Source organism: Chlorocebus sabaeus, chromosome 10 (assembly GCF_047675955.1).
Source record: "Chlorocebus sabaeus isolate Y175 chromosome 10, mChlSab1.0.hap1, whole genome shotgun sequence".
In the NCBI taxonomy this organism is placed as follows: domain Eukaryota; kingdom Metazoa; phylum Chordata; class Mammalia; order Primates; family Cercopithecidae; genus Chlorocebus; species Chlorocebus sabaeus.
The window spans coordinates 21,196,076-21,215,558 of NC_132913.1; the positions used below are offsets into that span (position 1 = coordinate 21,196,076).

The 19,483-nt window shown below is 35.7% G+C and overlaps 1 protein-coding gene across 19 annotated transcripts in view; it reads left to right on the plus strand.

The window, feature by feature from the left end:
* R3HDM1 (R3H domain containing 1) overlaps positions 1 to 19,483 on the plus strand; it is a 195,412-nt gene that overhangs the window by 84,989 nt on the left and 90,940 nt on the right. For 12 of the 19 annotated variants that reach the window (XM_073019640.1, XM_037988052.2, XM_037988054.2 and 9 more), the window contains 6 exons: positions 745 to 786; positions 1,261 to 1,350; positions 6,044 to 6,158; positions 7,182 to 7,260; positions 16,128 to 16,187; positions 16,271 to 16,411. In XM_073019640.1, the coding sequence (XP_072875741.1) occupies positions 745 to 786; positions 1,261 to 1,350; positions 6,044 to 6,158; positions 7,182 to 7,260; positions 16,128 to 16,187; positions 16,271 to 16,411 (527 nt within the window). Of the gene's footprint in view, positions 1 to 744; positions 787 to 1,260; positions 1,351 to 6,043; positions 6,159 to 7,181; positions 7,261 to 16,127; positions 16,188 to 16,270; positions 16,412 to 18,104; positions 18,238 to 19,483 lie in introns of those variants that run through there. The other 7 variants (XM_037988056.2, XM_007964834.3, XM_073019641.1 and 4 more) reach the window with 4 other exon arrangements.

The following is a 19,483-nucleotide window of genomic DNA, read 5'->3' on the forward strand; positions in this document are numbered from 1 at the left end:
TTAAAACCTATGTGGCTCTGGCTCACAGGTGCTTCAGCTGGTTTCCCAAACCAAAGCTTGTATCACAAACATGAATTAGTTTGCCTTACAGCATTCTCCAATCATGTGACTGATGGTCGGCCTATCAGTCATGCTGGATATCCGTATTGGAAGTCTGCCCTTTTTTCTTCCTTTCTGCTTCATTGCCTCACCTCAGACCTGATGAATAGGTTTCCATCACTAATAAACTGGTGGTGTACTTCATACAGTGTGGAAACACCTCAGTAGATTTGTGATTGGACTCTGACTCACTGTGCATTTGAAACATTCTTATTAAGTTTAGAACTTTTCAGAGTGTATCTACCTTAAACTGCTGGTTTTTGTGTGTGTTGTTTTTCCTTAACCTTGGCTAAACTATAATATATGGTAAAATAATGAAGTATATTTTTTTTATTTCACTGCTAAGAAGTCACCATATAAGTTCCATTGTACTCAACACAGAAATTGTGGCCATTTGCTGATTTAAAGAAAAATGCCTAAGAAAGAAAAATAATAATAAAAATGCCAACCTACCAGGATTTTAAAGAATCTTCTGCAAGTGTGCTTCTGGGAGGAATCAGTACTCTTTTACTGAAACCAACTTTGATTTCCTCACTTTTCATACTTTATGCACAGTTAGTTTTTCTGTGGTTTAGGAGTATGAATTAAGAAGCAAATTTTCTGTTTCAGTATGAAATTTAATACAAATCTTTCTTGTATATTCAGCGGCCATTGCAGTCATTTGGACAGACAGGAAAAAGGTCTAAGGTATAGTAAATATTTTGGTGTGCTGGCATGCCAAGGGCCTTCCGTCATGCTTGATAAATCCTTGTTTTCATATAGCACTACATTCAGTTTAGTTCTTTCATATTTTATGGGGGGCAGAAAGCTTATTTTGTTTTATTTGGGATTTTTGTCTTGCCTAGTCGCTTTTGTGCATTGCTTTTTTTATCTTGATGGTTCTTTATCTGTAGAGAAAATCGCTTTCTCACCATTCTTTGGGATATGAAGTTGGAATTATTCCCATTCTTTCTATTGCTATAATTTTCAAAACTGCAATTGTTTGTTTTCCTTCTTAACAAAGGCTTTTAGTAGTGTTTAATGATATATTTAACTTGCACATTTCATCTACTGTTATACATGGCAGAAACTATGAAGAAACTTAGAAACTCTTTCTAGGGGGCTTTTGGATATGCCCTAGATTTCTGAAATGTAGTGTTAATTATAAATACTTCTCTTTAGTCAAGCTCAAAGTTAAAGCTAGTTCGGAGCCTTGCAGTGTGTGAAGAATCTCCACCACCACCTGCACCAGAGATATCACAGGAGAACCAGGTAAAAAAGCAAAACAAATGTTATTTCAAGACATGGTGGAACTGGAGAATTTTTATATATGATTTAAGTTGTGTTGTTATATTTGTTTTATTTTGACTAAATGAAACTGATTCAATAATACTTGGCACCCAAGATATACATGAAACGTTAGAAAACCTCTTTGCTTCAATCTAAGGCTTAGAGCAATGATTTCTCTTCTGGAAAAACTTAGGAATCATGTAACTAATTAGGAATGTGGCTTTAAGAAAGTTATAAATTAATTTTTATAAAGTTAAAAAATGTTAAGGTAGCACTTCCAGTGAATATAATTGTGGTGAAATTTGCCCTTTTAATTTTATCTTTTAGAAATTTGTCAGATACTTAATGCTTGTATGTGAAGAGACTGGCCAAGACTTCTTCTTGACAGGTTATTTAATGTAACCTGAATACATGGTGAAACCAATTTTCATATTAGCTTGGCTCTTTAATAATTATCTAGTACTTCTGATTTCTCACATGTCTATTCTTGTAAAATTTAGAACACTGAGGTTTAGGCAAACCATTTAGTTTGCCCCTTACATTCTTTTTAATGCTATAACTACTTTTCTGTTAATCTCAGCCATGGGTTGATCTCTGTCTCATGTTACATCTGTATATTTATGCATAGATATTTTTGGACCCTTTACCAATGTTTATCTTGTAATAACTTTGCCTACTGGCTTGTTCTACTTAATAAGAGTTTGAGCAACTGAAAATACTCCTTTATCCCAACAGACAGTTTGCAAGGAATTTGGGCAATTTTGTGGTTATTTAAGAAGCCATGACTGATCCATGACATGTACATCTTTTTTGTAAAGTAATTATCATTATGCATTTGGTGATTCAAACTAAAATTGTTGTACTTTCTCTTGATTTACATGATACCCTCAAAAGCCTTTTACAGATATTGAGGATAGTTGTCACATATTTAGAATATATATTGTTTTTGAAAAGCACTACATTTTATTGCTTGAAAATGCAAGGAAAATGTTTTGAAATAGATTGTTGTCAATGAAATGTACTTTAAAATCTGTTTGCTTTGACATTTCTTTGCATCAGAAACACAAGGTTGAAAATTAATTTATGAATTTTTTTTTATTTTTATTTTTTATTTTTTTTTTGAGATGGAGTTTCACTCTTGTTGACCGGGCTGGAGTGCAATGGTGCGATCTCAGCTCACTGCAACCTCCACCTCCCAGGTTCAAGTGATTCTCCTGCCTCAGCCTGCCGAATAGCTGGGATTATAGGCACCTACCACAACGTATTTTTAGTAGGGACGGGGTTTCACCATGTTGGCCAGGCTGGCTGCAAACTCCTGAGCTCAGGTGAGCCACCATGCCCAGCCGATTTTTTTTTTTTTTTAATGTATCTACATAGGAGGTAGCTGTATGCATTTATTTGATAAAATAGATACATTTTAGCAATGAAATAGACTTTCTAGCAAAAAGCAGAAATACAGTCTAAATATTTACTAAATCATTGCCTGGAGAACATTTTCAAATATTAACCTTTGGCTTTTGCATAACTGTAAGAAAACTGGACAGCTATACTATAGTCTGGAAAAAAAAATCAAGGCCAGGCGCAGTGGCTCACGCCTGTAATCCCAGCACTTTGGGAGGCCGAGGCGGGGGGATCACGAGGTCAGGAGATCGAGTCCATCCTGGCTAACACGGTGAAACCCTGTCTCTACTAAAAATACAAAAAATTAGCTGGGCGTGGTGTCGGGCGCCTGTAGTCCCAGCAACTTGGGAGGCCGAGGCAGGAGAATGATGTGAACCTGGGAGGCAGAGTTTGCAGTGAGCCGAGATCGTGCCATTGCACTCCAGCCTGGGCGACAGATAGGGACTCCGTCTCCAAAAAAAAAAAATCCCTAAAATTATTTTTTGAAACACCACTTTTTAAAAGGTCTTTTGGCCAGGCACAGTGGCTCACGCCTGTAATCCCAGCACTTTGGGAAGCTGAGGTGGGTGGATCATTTAAGGCCAGGAGTTTGAGACCAGCCTGGCCAACATGGTGAAACCCCGTCTCTACTAAAAATACAAAAATTAGCCGGGCATGGTGGCACAAGCCTGTAATCCCAGCTACTCAGGAGGCTGGGGCAGGAGAATAGCTTGAACCCAGGAGGCAGAAGTTCCAGGGAGCCGAGATTGCGCCATTGCCCTCCAGCCTGGGTGACAAGAGCGAAACTCTGTCTCAAAAAAGGGAAAAGAAAAGATCTTTTGTACAAGTCAGAGTAAAGAATACACCTGCTTGGGATGGAGTAGTAGGTACTGTAATGTTTTTGAAAATTCATTTATTCGTTCTGTTGACCAAAAAACAGGTGTTACACCATCTTAGCCTCATGACAGTCAAAAGAGATTGAGGAAAGAAGGGTTAGGCATTCATAAATCTGTTAATACAGAAAAAGTGTGTAATTTTTGAAAAATCAAAAGCTGTATCATGACCTTTGTTTTTTGTAGTGCATTTTACCTATTTGAAAAATCTTGAGTACCTGTTATGGTACTAAATTTGGCTAGTGAAAATTTATATGAGGAAAAAAAAACAGGAATATATGTTGTGTATTGATATATACATTATTGATCATAGATGATTTTTTGTGTTGACAGTTCAAAAAGATGAGTTATGGCATGTGGGTAATGACTAAAGAAGCTATATCAAAACTCAGTTATTTCCCTTAATTTATTCTTTCTCAGTTTCTCTTAGATCCAATAAGCTTTTTCTTTTTGGATAATTGCCTATGAATAAAATCTTCTGAATAAAAGATACTTCTTCTAGTAAGAAGTCTTTTTCCAAGCCTTGAGATAAATAAATTGCACCTGGGTGGAAATTGGAAAATAAATTATTTCTCATGAAAGGTACTAGTATCTAATCCTTGATGGTAGACACACTTTCCAACTAATTTGCTTGATTCAGAATGTGATTTTTGAGGAATTAATCTGGAATAAAACTCATTATTCAAAAAGTTGAGAGGCAATTAAGAGAGCGATGTCACTTGGTATCTAATGAGAGCTTGTAAGAGGGAAGTGACCTCAATAACAGATGTCATTGACAGAGTGAAGAGTAAAGGAATTGCAGCTTCCTATGGAGAGGTAGCTATTATTCCAGTTATTTATAGTCTGAAGATTTTGTATATAAGGACTTCAGTGTTTAAAATATATCTTATTTGTATCGCTACTGAAAACTAGGCCAACTGAAGACAGGCCTCAGTATATTAAACTTACAAGGTTTTAAAAATACAGTTCATTTTGATAAAATAGTTTAATATCTGTAATTAGAATGTATGGCTTTTTGAGGAGAGCTTAGAAATGAAATCTGCTAGTTACTGGAAGTACCTTTTAATGAAGATCTAAGAGGGGGTAGTGTGAAATCTTTTCTCCCAGCCTGGCTTTCATTGGGTTCCTCTTGAGTAACCAGAATAGAAATTACAAGTCAGGAAAACTTCTAAATATTATACTTCTGAAAAATAGTTCTGAGATTCATTTCTAGATACCTGTTTTGCAGTTATGAAAAGAGTAAAGAAAGTGGGTTGGAAAATGAATCACAGTAAGAAGAATTACTTCCTGGTTGATGAGTGTAAGGAAGTTGCCAGTGTCTTTGGTAAACAAGACAGAGAGTGCATAAAGCAAGTGTTTGTCATCCTAGTGAAAACTGCCAATGTGCATCATTTACCCCATATTATGAACACAAATTTGAACTGGTATGATGAATTGAGAAGAAGAAAAGAGATGAAAATAGCAGATAGCAGTCCTATTGTGGTAAAAAATCTACGTGTCTGATTGATGGTTTTCATGACTGTAGAACAACAGTATAATTTAGTCTAAAAATAGGCTACCCCTTTATCTTTAGTAAAACTGGTGTAGAATTTATTATAGCTTTCTTTACAACTTTACCTAAGTAAACAGAGCTACATGATTTTTGCCTTTTATCTCTGTGTGGATTAATTTCTTGGTAATCCCTTTGGGTTCTGGAATTACATGTAATGGCATTGCTTTTAAAGTAAAATGTGAATTCTGCTTTCAGTCTTACAGAATGTGGTTACTTTACAATTAAACATTACATATCTATAAGGATACAATTTTGTTTGAAATCTTTCTAAACAACTGTGGTGATCAAAGGATTGACAGTGATATATAAATCTCAAAAAGGAAATAAAGTTGTGTGCCGTTGATTTCGGAAATTTTTGTACTTATATTTTTATATGGTAGGAGAATGAAGGGATGTGTGATGATAATGGATACTCAGAAACCTAATTTTTATTAATCATTGACTTGACACTTACACATTCGTATTGTCATGATTGATGATAATTATGCTCTTGGTTGGCATCTTCCTTGCAAAAATAGGTTAACCTAAGACCTGAATTCTCATCCTCCAGGGATTTTACAAGTTGATGCACTTAAACTATAATAGGAAACATTTATTTTCTCCATAATAATCTTGAGGGTTTGTTTTAATTGATATATTCAACTCAGAACATGAATTTTAACATTTTATATAAAGTTTTTGATAAAAGTGGTACAGTATTATTAAGTTGTTTTTTAGTTTAAAGAATCCAGTTGGGTAAAATAATATTTTTTTCTCTGTGCAATTTTATGTCACTCAAAAAATATAAATGTGTGGTATTAAATGAATTATGTTGTATTTCCATTGAATAATTGACTTTGCCTTCCAACAGGAGAAAATTCAGATCCAGTTAACACAATCATTTGAGAGAGAAGAGAAGCCTTCAAAAGATGAAGCAGAAAAAGAAAAGGCCAGTGATAAGTTGCCCAGAAAAATGTTATCAAGAGGTTTGCAGTTCTTTTGTTTTTTTACAAAAAAATAATTTTGCTATCAGTAATTCCATCCTTTACCCCTCGAATAATTATATATAGTATATCTTTATGTAAAATGGCACAGAACAGACTGGAAGGATGATACAGTACTTACTCACCTGGGCAAAATGGTTTAACACAGTTCCATATATCAGTAAGACGTTTCAGCCAAAAACTGTAACACATAACAGACGTTGAGGAAGGTAAATATCTTAATCTCTTACTGGTCCCTCACTCATAGTAAAATACTACAGTCATTATAATTTTTATATTGATTCCACTAAGAATACTATCACTCTTGAATTCCTTATGATACAAAGAGCTGATGTCATAGTATTGAGTATCCAGTAATATTCTTTTACAAGTTTGGAAGGTCTTCACTATTACCTAGCATTGCAGATCAATAGAAATGCTTTTTAAATTTAAAACCCCAGTTATGTTGACCAGTATTATAAATAGTATAAGGATATTACATTTAAGGAGAAGATAGCACGAATATTTGAAAAGTATTTTGAAAGCAAGCCGGTAGTAACAGACGTCATAAGAATCAAATTCTTTCACAACTAAAATTTATATCTACCTCCATATTATTGCCTCCATTATATTCATATCTGAACTAAGCTGTCTTAATTTGCTACAAATGTAGTTAATTATGTAACTCATTTAAATTTTTCACCCACGGAGGCATTTTGAACATGAGATGGTGGTGAGTAAAAAAGGATCTTTAAAGAATTTAGAAGAAATTAAACAGACACATGTGAGAGGTTAATTTTTTTTTAAAATGTGCATGGATATGCAGTTATATAAACTCATGTCATGCACATTATATGGGAATAGAAAAATTGTGGTTACCGGAGTTCATTGTAACTTTTCCTACTTTGTCAAATTTTTTTCAATGTGGGGCATCTTGTTTTATTTAAGATATACATCATGTGTAAAAGGGAATGGGACTTGTTTTCAAACAACTTTATACTGGGTTTTTGTGTTGTTGTTTTTTAGATTCCAGTCAAGAATACACTGATTCAACTGGCATAGATCTACATGAATTTTTAGTAAATACATTAAAAAACAATCCCAGGTAAAAATTAAATTTATAAGGTTTCCATTGCTTCTAGAGTACCATAATTTTGCTATATATGTTTTCATTACTGAGTTAGAGTAATAGAATAAGATTGCAGATATTTGAAGTACACCAGAAACATTTTAGTTTTTTAGGGCGAAAGTGTTGTTGGTCTAGTATATGAAAATATATAAATATCTTTTTGCATTATGCATGTCACCATGATGTATGAATTTTGGGAAATACAGAATCACTAAGATATTTAGGCTCTTAATTGAGTTAGACATATACCATTAAGTCATGAGAAAAAAGAAAAATAGATATCTCACCATAGTGCACTCAACCAAATAAGAACTTAGTGTATTCACTTATAATGAGTTTTTGAACTTTTTAAATGCAAAGTTTTTGTTCCTTCTTGCTGAGTTTATAAACCATCAACCCAAAGATTTTTGAGTTGTTTATTTGAGTCAATACTTTAATTGTGAAATCTTTCATTTTGTCAGATTACTAAATGAATAATTTTTAAATTTTTTGGCAACTCATAACCACTTTGAGACATTCTCTCTACAAAAATGGCTACCCACAAATTATCTGACCAACACTTTCATAGAGTGAAAGATGCCAAGGTGAAGAAATCTTCCTCTAGATGTTAGCTTTCCAGAGTAGTAGGTATTTGACATACACTGAAATAAAAATGATGTCACTAGATATGGGCACATGGAAGATAAGAGAATTGTTTATCTCATACAGTCTTGCTTCAAGATAACTTGTTTTTATTCAGGAGGTATTGTTTTCAGTACTATCTTGATTCTCTGTTTTGTGTTTAATATCAACCCCAAAGAGGATTACCAAAATGAAAAGTGGTCTGTCTTTAATAGGAGCTGAAGGATTATGGGTAAGGATTTAGAGACAATATAGGCAACTCTGCTTGACTTTTTTTCCTCCAGTTCAAGTTTATTCCTCAGCAGTCCCAACAGAAAGATAAATTTATGAGTCTGTTGAACATCTCTAACCATGTGCCAAGCATTGTGCTAAGTAAACATCATAGATATGAAAAGTTTTTACATAACAGCTCTGACCCTACAGTATTCACTGTCTCTGTACTAGAAAAAGACACATGATAATTAAAATAAAACAAATATAAAAGAGGTTTACAGATGCTGTAATAGCCAGAAAAGGGCCCCAACCTCTGAAAGGATTTGGGAATGTGTCACCGAAAAGGTGGTGCCTAACCTGAATCTTGAATTAAGAGTGTTTTAAATTGGAGCTGTCCATACAGAGAAGCATGGGAAGGGCATTCCAGATAGAGAGACTAGAGGATTGCCGAGGCATAGTTATGTGAGAGGAAGTGTTGTATTCAAGGAAAGATAAGATTGTACCCTCTGACTCTCACAAGCATGTGGCAAGTTATTCCAGAAAGTGACGGTAAAGGTCAGGCATGGTGTCTCACACTTGTAATCCTAGCACCTTGGGAGGCTGAGGCGGGCGGATCATGAGGTCAGAAGATCAAGACCATCCTGGCTAACATGGTGAAACCCCGTCTCTACTAAAAAAAAATACAAAAAATTACCCGGGCGTGGTGGTGGGCACCTGTAGTCCCAGCTATGCAGGAGGCTGAGGCAGCAGAATGGTGTGAACCCAGGAGGCGGAGCTTGCAGTGAGCAGAGATGCGCCACTGCACTCCAGCCTGGGCGACAGGGCGAGACTCTGTCTCAAACAAAAAGAAAGTGACAGTAAAGGTACTGGTGAGGTATGAAGCATAGGTCATATCCAACTATCGTCAACATGGGATAATAACACCCTGGCAGTGAGGAAATGTGAGGGGACTTTTTGATTGTCCCAGTGAGTGCAGAGTGCTGCTGGGAAGCCAGGGATGCTAAAAATACCTACGAAACAGTGATAAACAATGAAAAATTATCTTGAAATGCCATTAGTGCATCAGTCGAGAAATACTGAGTATGACATGCCAAGTTAAGGAGTAGTTACAAGATTTTAAATAGGGCCATGCCATAATGAGATTTGTGTTTTGGAAAGATTACTTTGGTGTTTTAGAAAGATTATTTTGGCAGAGATAACTGTATACAAAGACAGTGGCTAGGAGACCATAGAAAAGAATGGAGAGGAAAAGACACATTTGAAAGATATTTAGGAAGTATCATGGCAGGACTTGATGATCATTTGTATATGGAAAGGCAGTGGGGACAGTAGAGTAGAACAGAACGGCCAAGTACTTAAAGATAGCAAAACCGGGGCACGGTGGCATGTGCTTGTAGTCCCAGCTACTCAAGAGGCTGAGGTGGGAGGATTACTGGAGTCCTGGAGGTTAAGGCTGCACTGAGCTATGATCTCACCACTGCCCTCCAGGCTGGACCCCATCTCTAAAGAGAGAGAGAGAGAGAGAGAGAGAGAGAGAGCAGAGGAATCCTGAGAACATTTGTCCTGAAACTCAACCAAAAGGGAACAGTTACACAGAAAATAAAATAGCAGAGGGGACCTGCACAGTGATTCATGCGGGTAATCTCAGTACTTTGGGAGGCCAAGGACAATGGATCACCTGAGGTCAGGAGTTCAAGACCAGCCTGACTAACATGGTGAAACCCCGTCTCTACTAAAAATTCAAAAATTAGCTGGGCGATGCATGCCTGTAATCCTAGCTACTTGGGAGTCTGAAGCAGAACTGCTTGAATCTGGAAGGTGGAGGTTGCAGTGAGCTGAGATCACGCCACTGCACTCCAGCCTGGGCAATAAGAGCAAAACTCCATCTCAAAATAAATGAATTATTTAACTAAAATAAAATAACAGAGGGATATGAAAATGGAAGTATTGTGAGGTTGTGAAATGTATATATTTCATCTTCCTCCCTGTTTCCTAGCTTACAACTAAAATGCCTGTAATCTCCAAAGAGCTATCTCTTTGTATGCTAATGTTGACTGATAGCTTCAAGATATCAGATTAGGCTGGTCACTGGAAGGACAAAGGCATGATTAGAGGGTTGGGACTTCAGCCCCTGCTCCCAACCTCCTGGATGAGGAGATTGGTGAAGGTCAGTCTCCTCAACAATCATGCCTACATAATGAAGACTTCATAAAAACTCAAAAGGATAGGTTCAGAGCGCTTCCAGATAGCTGAACACATGGAGGTTCCTGGAGCATGGCAGGCCCCAGGAATAGAATGCGAGCTCCGTCCCTTTTCCCCCATACTTCGTTGTATGCATCTCTTCATCTGTATCCTTTATAATAAACCAACAAATATAAGTGTTTCCCTGAGTTCTGTGATCCGCTCCAGCAAACTAGTTGAATCCAAAGCAGGGGTCATGGGAACCCCAACTTGAAGCCGGTAGTCAGAAGTTCCAGAGGTCTAGACTTGGAACTGGTGTCTGAAGTGGGGCAGTCTTGGGGACTGAGCCCCAAACTGTGGGATCTGACACTGTCTCCAGGTATAGAGTGTCAGAATTGAATTGGAGGACACCCAGCTGGTGTCCACTACAGAATTGCTTGCTTGCTTGCTGGTGGAGAGAAATCGCCACGTATTTGGGGTCACAGAAGTCTTCTCTGTTGATAGTTGTTGTGTTAGTGTGAGAACAGAGGGAAAACATGATTAAAGAGGTTTTCCAAAACAAGTACCAAAAATAATTCATTAGATTCGGAAGTTAGAAATTGTTGGCTGTTTTAACATTTGGAATAGGATGGTAGGAACCAGAACTCAGTGGGTTGAGTAATAAGAGGGAAGGTAGGAATTCATAACTAGTATGAGTGAAACAAGATCCTAGACAGGCAGAATTTTTCTTCTCTCTCTAAACCAGTGGGAAAGACATCAGCAAGGAACAAAGATTATAAATCCGTTTTTATGTCTTCCAAATTATGTTTCGATTGTGTAGTTATTTTTCCTCTATAGATGCAAACGATTTTCAGTTATCCACATAGACATTTTTTAACTATACAGTTTAATGGTTTTTAGTACATTCAATACACAGATAGGAGCACTATCACCGCAGTTACAGAACTTTTTCATTGCCCCAAAAGAAACCCCACACATTGTAGCTATTCCTATGCTAATAATAATAGTAATACTGATATTGGATGATCCCAATCCTCATCTGTTTTCTGTTTCTGTATATTTGTTCTGGACATCTCATATGAATGAAATTATATAATACATGGTCGTTCATGACTGGCTTTTATTCACTTAGCATAATGTTTTTAAGGTTCATCCATATTGTAGCATGTATTTTTTTTCTTCTGTGTATGCATTTTTATTTGAGCAAATATACAAGTGAATAATTCATTTAATGGCTAATGTATAAGTTACTATTAATGTCATTGTGGTTTTAGGAAGTTGAAGCTAATATTAAATTTTGTGAGAAATAAGGTTTGCTTAATAAATGATTCAATATTCTCTCTCAGTGAAGCATACAGCTAATTGCCAGCTATACCTGGTATACAATTAGAAGTATGGCAAATTCCCACTGAAGCTTTCAAGGTTGAATATTGCCTAGAGAATTCTACTAGATGTTAAGTCAACTTTTCCTTTTTGGATCACTTTAATTTGAAATTTTTTTTTCACATCATTAAATCTTCATTATCTTGTTCATAGCCCAATAAATAAACTAAATTTCAGGAGTTAAATAATAAGTTATCTGGAATTTCTGGGTGTCTGCAATATTTTCAGAGGCTGCCCTATTAAATACAGTCATTAATGAATTAGAACCTAGGAACCTGAAGGTGTTATTGATAAAGATTACACTCACTGACATAATTTTGTACATATTTTTGTGTTGCTTTTAGCCATATTGTATAAATTTTATATGGAGAAATATGGATGGTACAGATAACTATATTATGTAACTAACAGGAAAACGATTCCGTGGATTAATCCTGAAAATGGATATTTTTTAAGTAATTTGTTTTGCTCTAGGGAACATCATGTATTTGCTCTCTGAAATATCTTCTAAAAGTCATTTTTATTGGAGGTAATATTTAAGTCATTTTATTTCTTATCTGTTGCAGACATTTGACCAAGAGTATGTGAAACATTGGATGGAGGGTGGTCAAACAGAAGCATTACTATTTTCTGCTTTTTTTTTTTATTTGCCACTGGTGTAACAACTGTTCCCTCTTTCTCTAAAATTACTTCTGGAATAATGACTAGAACACTAATAACTAAAGGACTGTTAGCCCTTCATTTTAACTTTTAGTAGTAGTTTATTAGCTTGTTTTTATTACTTCTGTAATAAATAACAGCATGTATCAGTTCATTTTAAAGGTTACACGATAGAAGTTTTAGTTTGTGCCTACTTTTAGATGGTTTTGGCTCACCAGCTAAAACATCAGTATACCTTAAGAAAAGTAATTTACCTGTTAGAGTCTCCTATAAAGGATTATTAACCTTTAACTTATGACCATTATAAAAATATCTAAGCTCAATTACAGATATGAAAATTTGAAAGCTTGGATAAGCTACAATGTGGAATAAAAGGCAGAAGGTATAAATCTTAAGACCTTAGGAAAGTTGTCATTCTTATTTTTTTTAACAAGTGCTACTAAAAGCAGGGTATCTTTTTAAAAATAAAAAACCCAGATAATCTAAAAATCCTCTGCAATCTTGAGATCTACATATTAAGGGGAGAGACAGCCTAAATTTGTATCAATGGCCAGTAAAATTGTTAGATTTTGTTATTTCACACAGATAGTAGAAATTTCAGTGGCAGTACATTCACTGAAGAACGATTGAAATATTCTTATACCTACTCTTTAGCTCAAACACAGGAAATCAATTTAAATGTACTGTTTTATGAACTCCAAATAAGGTGCCTGCCTTTTTTTTTTTTTTTTTTTTTTTTTGAGAGTGTTGCCCAGGCTGGAGTGCAATGGCGCAATCTCAGCTCACTGCAACCTCCGCCTCCCGGGTTCAAACAATTCTCCTACCTCAGCCTCCAAGTAGCTGGGATTACTACAGGCATGTGCCACCATGCCCCGCTAATTATGTATGTTTTTAGTAGAGATGGAGTTTCTTCATGTTGGTCAGACTGCTCTTGAACTCCCTATCTCAGGTAACCCACCCGCCTCAACCTCCCAAAGTGCTGGGATTGAGCCACCACGCTCAGCTAGTTGCCTGCTTTTGATTCTTGTCTTCATTTTTTTACAATAAGGCACTATGTAAATTATAAAAGTTACTGAAAATACTGTCTCACGATAAATTAACCCCAAAAGCTTGGATGAGGCTGGGCGCAGTGGCTCATGCCTGTAATCCCAGCACGTTAGGAGGCCGAGGCGGGGGGATCACCTGAGGTTGGGAGTTCAAGACCAGCCTGGGCAACATGGTGAAACCCTGTGACTACTAAAAATACAAAAGCTAGCCGGGTGTGGTGGCGGGCACCTCTACTCAGCTGCCGGGAGGCTGAAGCAGGAGAATTGCTTGAACCCAGGAGGCAGAGGTTGCAGGGATCCAAGATGGTGCCACAATACTGCAGCCTGGGGGACAGAGCAAGACTGTCTTAAAAAAAAAAAAAAAAAAAAAAAAAAACTTGGATGAAAGAGGGTCTTACAGTTTAGTAAATAAATCCTTTCTTGGGAAAACTTTAGGAAGTAAAAATTCTTCACTCTCCCCCCAAATTTAAGAAAAACAAAAAGAATACTAAAAGACTTTCTAGATGAAGTAATTTTATTACTTTATTCCATGCAAAATATATTTGTTGAACCCTTCTATATACAAATAGTTCAAATAACTATATGATAATAATTGTAATAAATACTATTAAAAATATATAAAAGAAACAATTCTAGGAAAGAATATAAGAATGTGTTTCAGCAAAGGGGAACAGCATGTTCAAAGTATCTGAGAAAGATAGGAGCTTGGCAAATACAAAAATAAACCAGGATGATAACAGTTTTGTGAGTTCAGGTCAGGAGATTAGGCTGGAGCTGGATGAAGACCAGCTCATGCCTGCCTTGTACATATGTTTAGTTCTAAGAGCAGTAAGAAACCCATAACAGATTTAAGAAAGTGAGTGATGTATGATCACATATGTGTTCTTAAAAGATTGTTATACATGTTTCATGTAGAATAGATTAGGGAAGATCAGGGAAGATACAGGGAGACAATATACTCCTGCTATAGTAGTCAAGCCGGAAATCCTGATTGCCTGGATCCAGGGTTGTGGCAGTAGAAAAATAGCACAAAAGTAGATAAAATTTGCAGTAGTAATTAACTATACAGAAGCATTTGAAAAAGGATTATTAAAAAAACAACAACAACCACCTTCGAGACCAGCCTGACCAACATGGAGAAACCCCAACTCTACTAAAAATAGAAAATTAGTCTGGCCTGGTGGCACATGCCTGTCATCCCAGCTACTCGGGAGGCTGAGGCAGTAGAATTGCTTGAACCTGAGAGACGGAGGTTGAAGTGAGCCGAGATTGTGCCCTTGCACTCCAGCCTGGGCAACGAGAGCGAAACTCTGTCTCAAATAAATAAAAACTAGAATTCTCATGCTTCTAGTATCATATACTGAGTAGAAGGTGGTGCCACTTACTGAGATGGGATATACTAAAGGAGAAGCAGGTTTGGAGACAAAACTGAATATTGATATAATTTTTGTTAAAACGTAATTCTGTCTTCAGCTTTGGATTTGAAATCACCAGGTAGACATGTTTTTATCTTGATTTTTTTTAAACTAATATAAAAATGTATAGTTAAATATCTAATAACTGATGGGGGAAATGTTATTACTTAGTTTTATGAAACTTTTGCAGTATAGGAGGAGAATCAAATGCAAGTCTGATGTGTAGACTTTCAGGTGACCAAAGGCGGGGGCTACCAGTTCTTCTATTGAAATTGAGAATAATCTGCATAGTTTCTATTTTAGGGAATCATTAACCTCTTGGCCTCGTTTTCTTGATCTATAAACTTTGGAAGATAAAACTGAATGATTTGTAAAGCTGCTTTTAGCTTTAAGGTTCTGTAACTTAGACATGTGTTTTTTTCACACGTGCATGAAATTTCCAATTAGCACAGGAAAATTCTGGAGCCACGTTATGGGGGTGTGAGCAGGGAAGTCCTTTGGGGAGCGATGCCATTAATTTGTTGCGGCTAAGTGAACTAAATAAGACCTTAGTGATCTAAGGGAGCATATACAGGTACTCCCTAGAGTCCTTATTTATTTTATATGTTGGAGGTTTTTGATTCACTTAGATTTTTATGGGAAAATTTAAAAATATATAATGGTAGTTTATAGAATGGGTTGAAATATCCTCTTCTTCTGAGTTAGCGATATAATTAATACTTCTCTGCCATAGTCCCATCTACATACTAGTATTAGAGTCCCATAGGAGTATGCCTGTTGTTACTGTCGTTGCATGTTCTTTAGAATACTGTTTCTATGGAGTTCAGCATGATAACAAAGTCATGAGCCTAACTAAAGATATCTGTTTTTCTGCTTCCTCTCCACTTCATTGAATGAGAAAATAAAAACTAAAGTGCTTTTTCTATCCACACATTCACAGAGCAAACTCTAATATAGTAATACTTAGCAGATCAAAATACATTTAAGTTCCTTCGTTATGTGTAAGCAAAAAAAAAAAAAAATGCATTTAAGAATAGCCACATGTTGATTATTGTTAAAGTTGGGTGATGGGTACATCAAAATTCATTACACTATTCTCTACATTAGCGTATGTGTGAAAACTTCCGTAATAAAAAGTTAAACTAAAAAAATCATCTTTTATTGTTTTAAAATATTAATAAATATTCTAGCATCAAGATTGGGGTAGTCCTGAATGTATAGTTTTTAGGGGGTGAAATTTAACTGTATAAATCATAGTCTGTTGACATTTGTGATTACTTCATTACTAAGTTTTACATATAAGAGTCTTCATACTTTGTTTCAGGGACAGAATGATGCTGCTGAAATTGGAACAAGAAATTTTAGATTTCATTGGTAATAATGAGTAAGTCCTGACATTTAACAAGAAAAGAAATTGTCATCACCATTCTCCTTGACTTACTAAATTGGTTTTTCTTGTGCTTCTAGGTCTCCACGTAAAAAATTCCCCCCAATGACATCTTACCATAGGATGCTATTACACAGAGTAGCCGCTTACTTTGGATTAGACCACAATGTTGATCAGAGTGGGAAGTCTGTCATAGTAAACAAAACTAGCAATACAAGAATGTAAGTGTCAAGAGATGTAACTGCATATTATATATCTAAATAATAATACTTTATCTTTCTATAGTACCTTTCATCTGAGGTTTTCCACATGTTTGAGCAGTCTAATTAAGTTTGATGATAACCTTATGTGATAGGACTGAAAACACATTTAGTTTACTGGGAACAAAATGCAACAGCCTGAACTCAAGTATAGCATATGAATGAGGACTGGGGCATATGTTAAAAAAATAAAAACCCAGAGGACATAATATCAGTGATGTTTGACAACAACTCTTAGGGATTTTTAAAATTAATTTAGATAGCTATAGCCAGCCTTAGTCAAATTAATTTAAAAAAAAGAGAGAGAGAGAGAATAGACTTTGTCTGTGACACCTTCATATTTAGTTAATCTTCTGTCAGTTTACCACTCTTTCCAAAAAGCCTCCAGATTTACTCCTTTTCTCTCACAATTCTTAAGAAAGTGGGACTATTGGTTAATGCAGTATCATCCATAGTGCTGTCGTCTTCCTAGGCTATGTATGACTCACCAAGGAAAATTTTTAAAGAGTTAGGAGGAGCTTTTTGTTTTAAGAATTGATTACTTTATACTATTAAGGAAGTAGATCATCATTGCTGTTACTTGGGAACAAAAGACCCAAAGCAGAGGCACCCAAGTTATAAAACATATACAGCACATCCGTTACATCTTCTGCCTATTTGTAAGGCTAATCCTAAAACAACTAGCTGAGTTCAGCTAAAATTTCTATTTCAGTGGTGATTGGCCTATCAAAAGGAATTTCAGTTTGATATGAGGCAGCAACAAGTCTGTGGTAATGGATAGCAGTCAACTTCAGATGGCATAAATAGTCCTTTTTGGTCGATTATTTTTCTTTTCTGAAACCAAATTTCTCCCAGGTTCTTAGCTGTGAATGATTTAATTTGCATGGTTATATTTACTTCATCTATACCTTTTCTGATCTATGGTCTTTTGTCCTTATAGCTACCATATCACTTGCTGGAGCTATTGGTTTTCTCCCATTTTAAATAGTCTTTTTGTCAACTAAGTAGATACTTTAGTATTTTTAAATGATTTTTCCTATAATTAAAAGTAAATTAGTGAAAATAGATGTGTTTAGAAAGGGATCTTTTCTTTCTATAGGAATTAAATGTTACCAAAATGTGAGTCTGATTTAATTTTCATTAAAATTTTCATATCCCTTAATCTTTAATATTCTTTTCAATTAGTCTTTTTCCAGTCAGTTATATCATGACTAAAGTAGGATAGTAACCATTATGCTATGAGCTGAGCTAGAAGTGATTAGAACCGTTAATTCATTTAACCAGTACCTCTCAACATTACTCAGAGCTGCTGGATATCCAAGCACATATACATTTGCAGGCATTTTGACTGTTGACTCTCTAAGGTTTTCAATACAGTGTAACCTCAGTTATTTGAATTCTATGAATGATGTCAAAAAAACTTTAGAGTTCTCTTTATCAAGATAATCAAAAGCTAGGCTCAGCAGAGATGCTTATAATACACTTAAAGAAGTATGGGTCAAGAATATAATTATAACCTGACATTTCAGATCATTGAAGTTACACTGTATTTTTTTTTTTTAATATCTTCTGGGATATGAAGAAGGTAGTAAATCAGAAAACCTTAGAGATCTGCTCCACACTGAATAAAAACAAACTTACCTTTTCCTCATAGGGAGATTACCCGCTCCAGCCTTGAATCAGTGGTGTTGTGGATGTCAACAACCCAGTGTCCACTGGGGTGTCTCAATGGAGCGGGAAGTTGGCGATTACAGGGCAGTAAATTCAGGCATCTATAAAAGAATGAGGTAAGACAGTCTTAAGGTTAGCTGAAATGCCTGCCAGTGCTATTGGTGTGGGAATCCAGCTGCTCTTAGAAAAGTTGCCAGGCCCTTGGTTAAACCTTATAGTTCACTTTGGAATAGCAGTCTCTCATTCAATTATAAACTCCATAAATAAGAAAATGTGACTTTGAACAGTTACAAAAATAGATGACATAAGTAAATGGGGCAATCATGACAAAAATAACATATTGCCATTGTCAGAACTAAATAAAAATATTTCAAATCCTTGAAGAAAATAGTCTTCTTATTATTTTGGTCACAAAGCTGTTTTTAGTCTTATTTTTCTTCTTTACTTCTTATATATATATTTATGTACAAATCTGTTCTCTATTTCACCCATCTAAGTATTTTACAATAGAGATTTCATTAACTTGCTTAGATAATTCTCCTTTTGCATAATTTGACAGGAGGCTTTTATGTACTTTATTAGAAATTCATAGGTTAAAATAAATGTTCAGAAGTATTACTTCGGTTCTAAGGCCAGGCACCTGTAATCCCAGCACTTTGGGAGACTGAGGCGGGTAGATCACTTGAGGTCAGGAGTGCACAACCAGCCTGGCCAACACAATGAAACCCCATCTCTACTAAAAATCCAAAAAAAAATTAGCTGGGCATGGTGGCACCCGCCTGTAATCTCACCTACTCAGAAGGCTGAGACAGGAGAATCGCTTGAACCCAGGCGGCAGAAGTTGCAGTGAGCTGAGATCGCGCTATGGCACTCCAGCCTGGATGACAGAGTGAGACTCTGTCTCTAAAAAAATTTTAAAAGAGAAGTGTTACTTAGGTTCTAGATATAAGGAAGTTTGCTGAAAATGTCATTACTCAGGTTTATTTGCATTAGAAATTTACTTAGGTTATTCACATATATCATTTGACTATATAATAGATATTTGATATCTATTATATCAATGATAGATATGATAGATATAAAAACTACCTAGGAGTTCAATGAGATTTTCTCTAAAGCCATTTAATGTATTGTTATATTTCATATTTCAAAAGAATAATTCCAGTTTTATACTAGAATGATGCTTAGTCACAAGAGTATTGATTGAATTAATTTGTGGAAGCTGAGAATGTATTTTGGGAGGTGAAATTTTATGTAACTGTGATTTTCCAAGGGCCACAACCTTGTGTTTGTCCTCTAGAACCCAGTGGAACTTGCAACATTTCTGTAGAAGAAAGACGAGTTCACTATAAAATATATTGC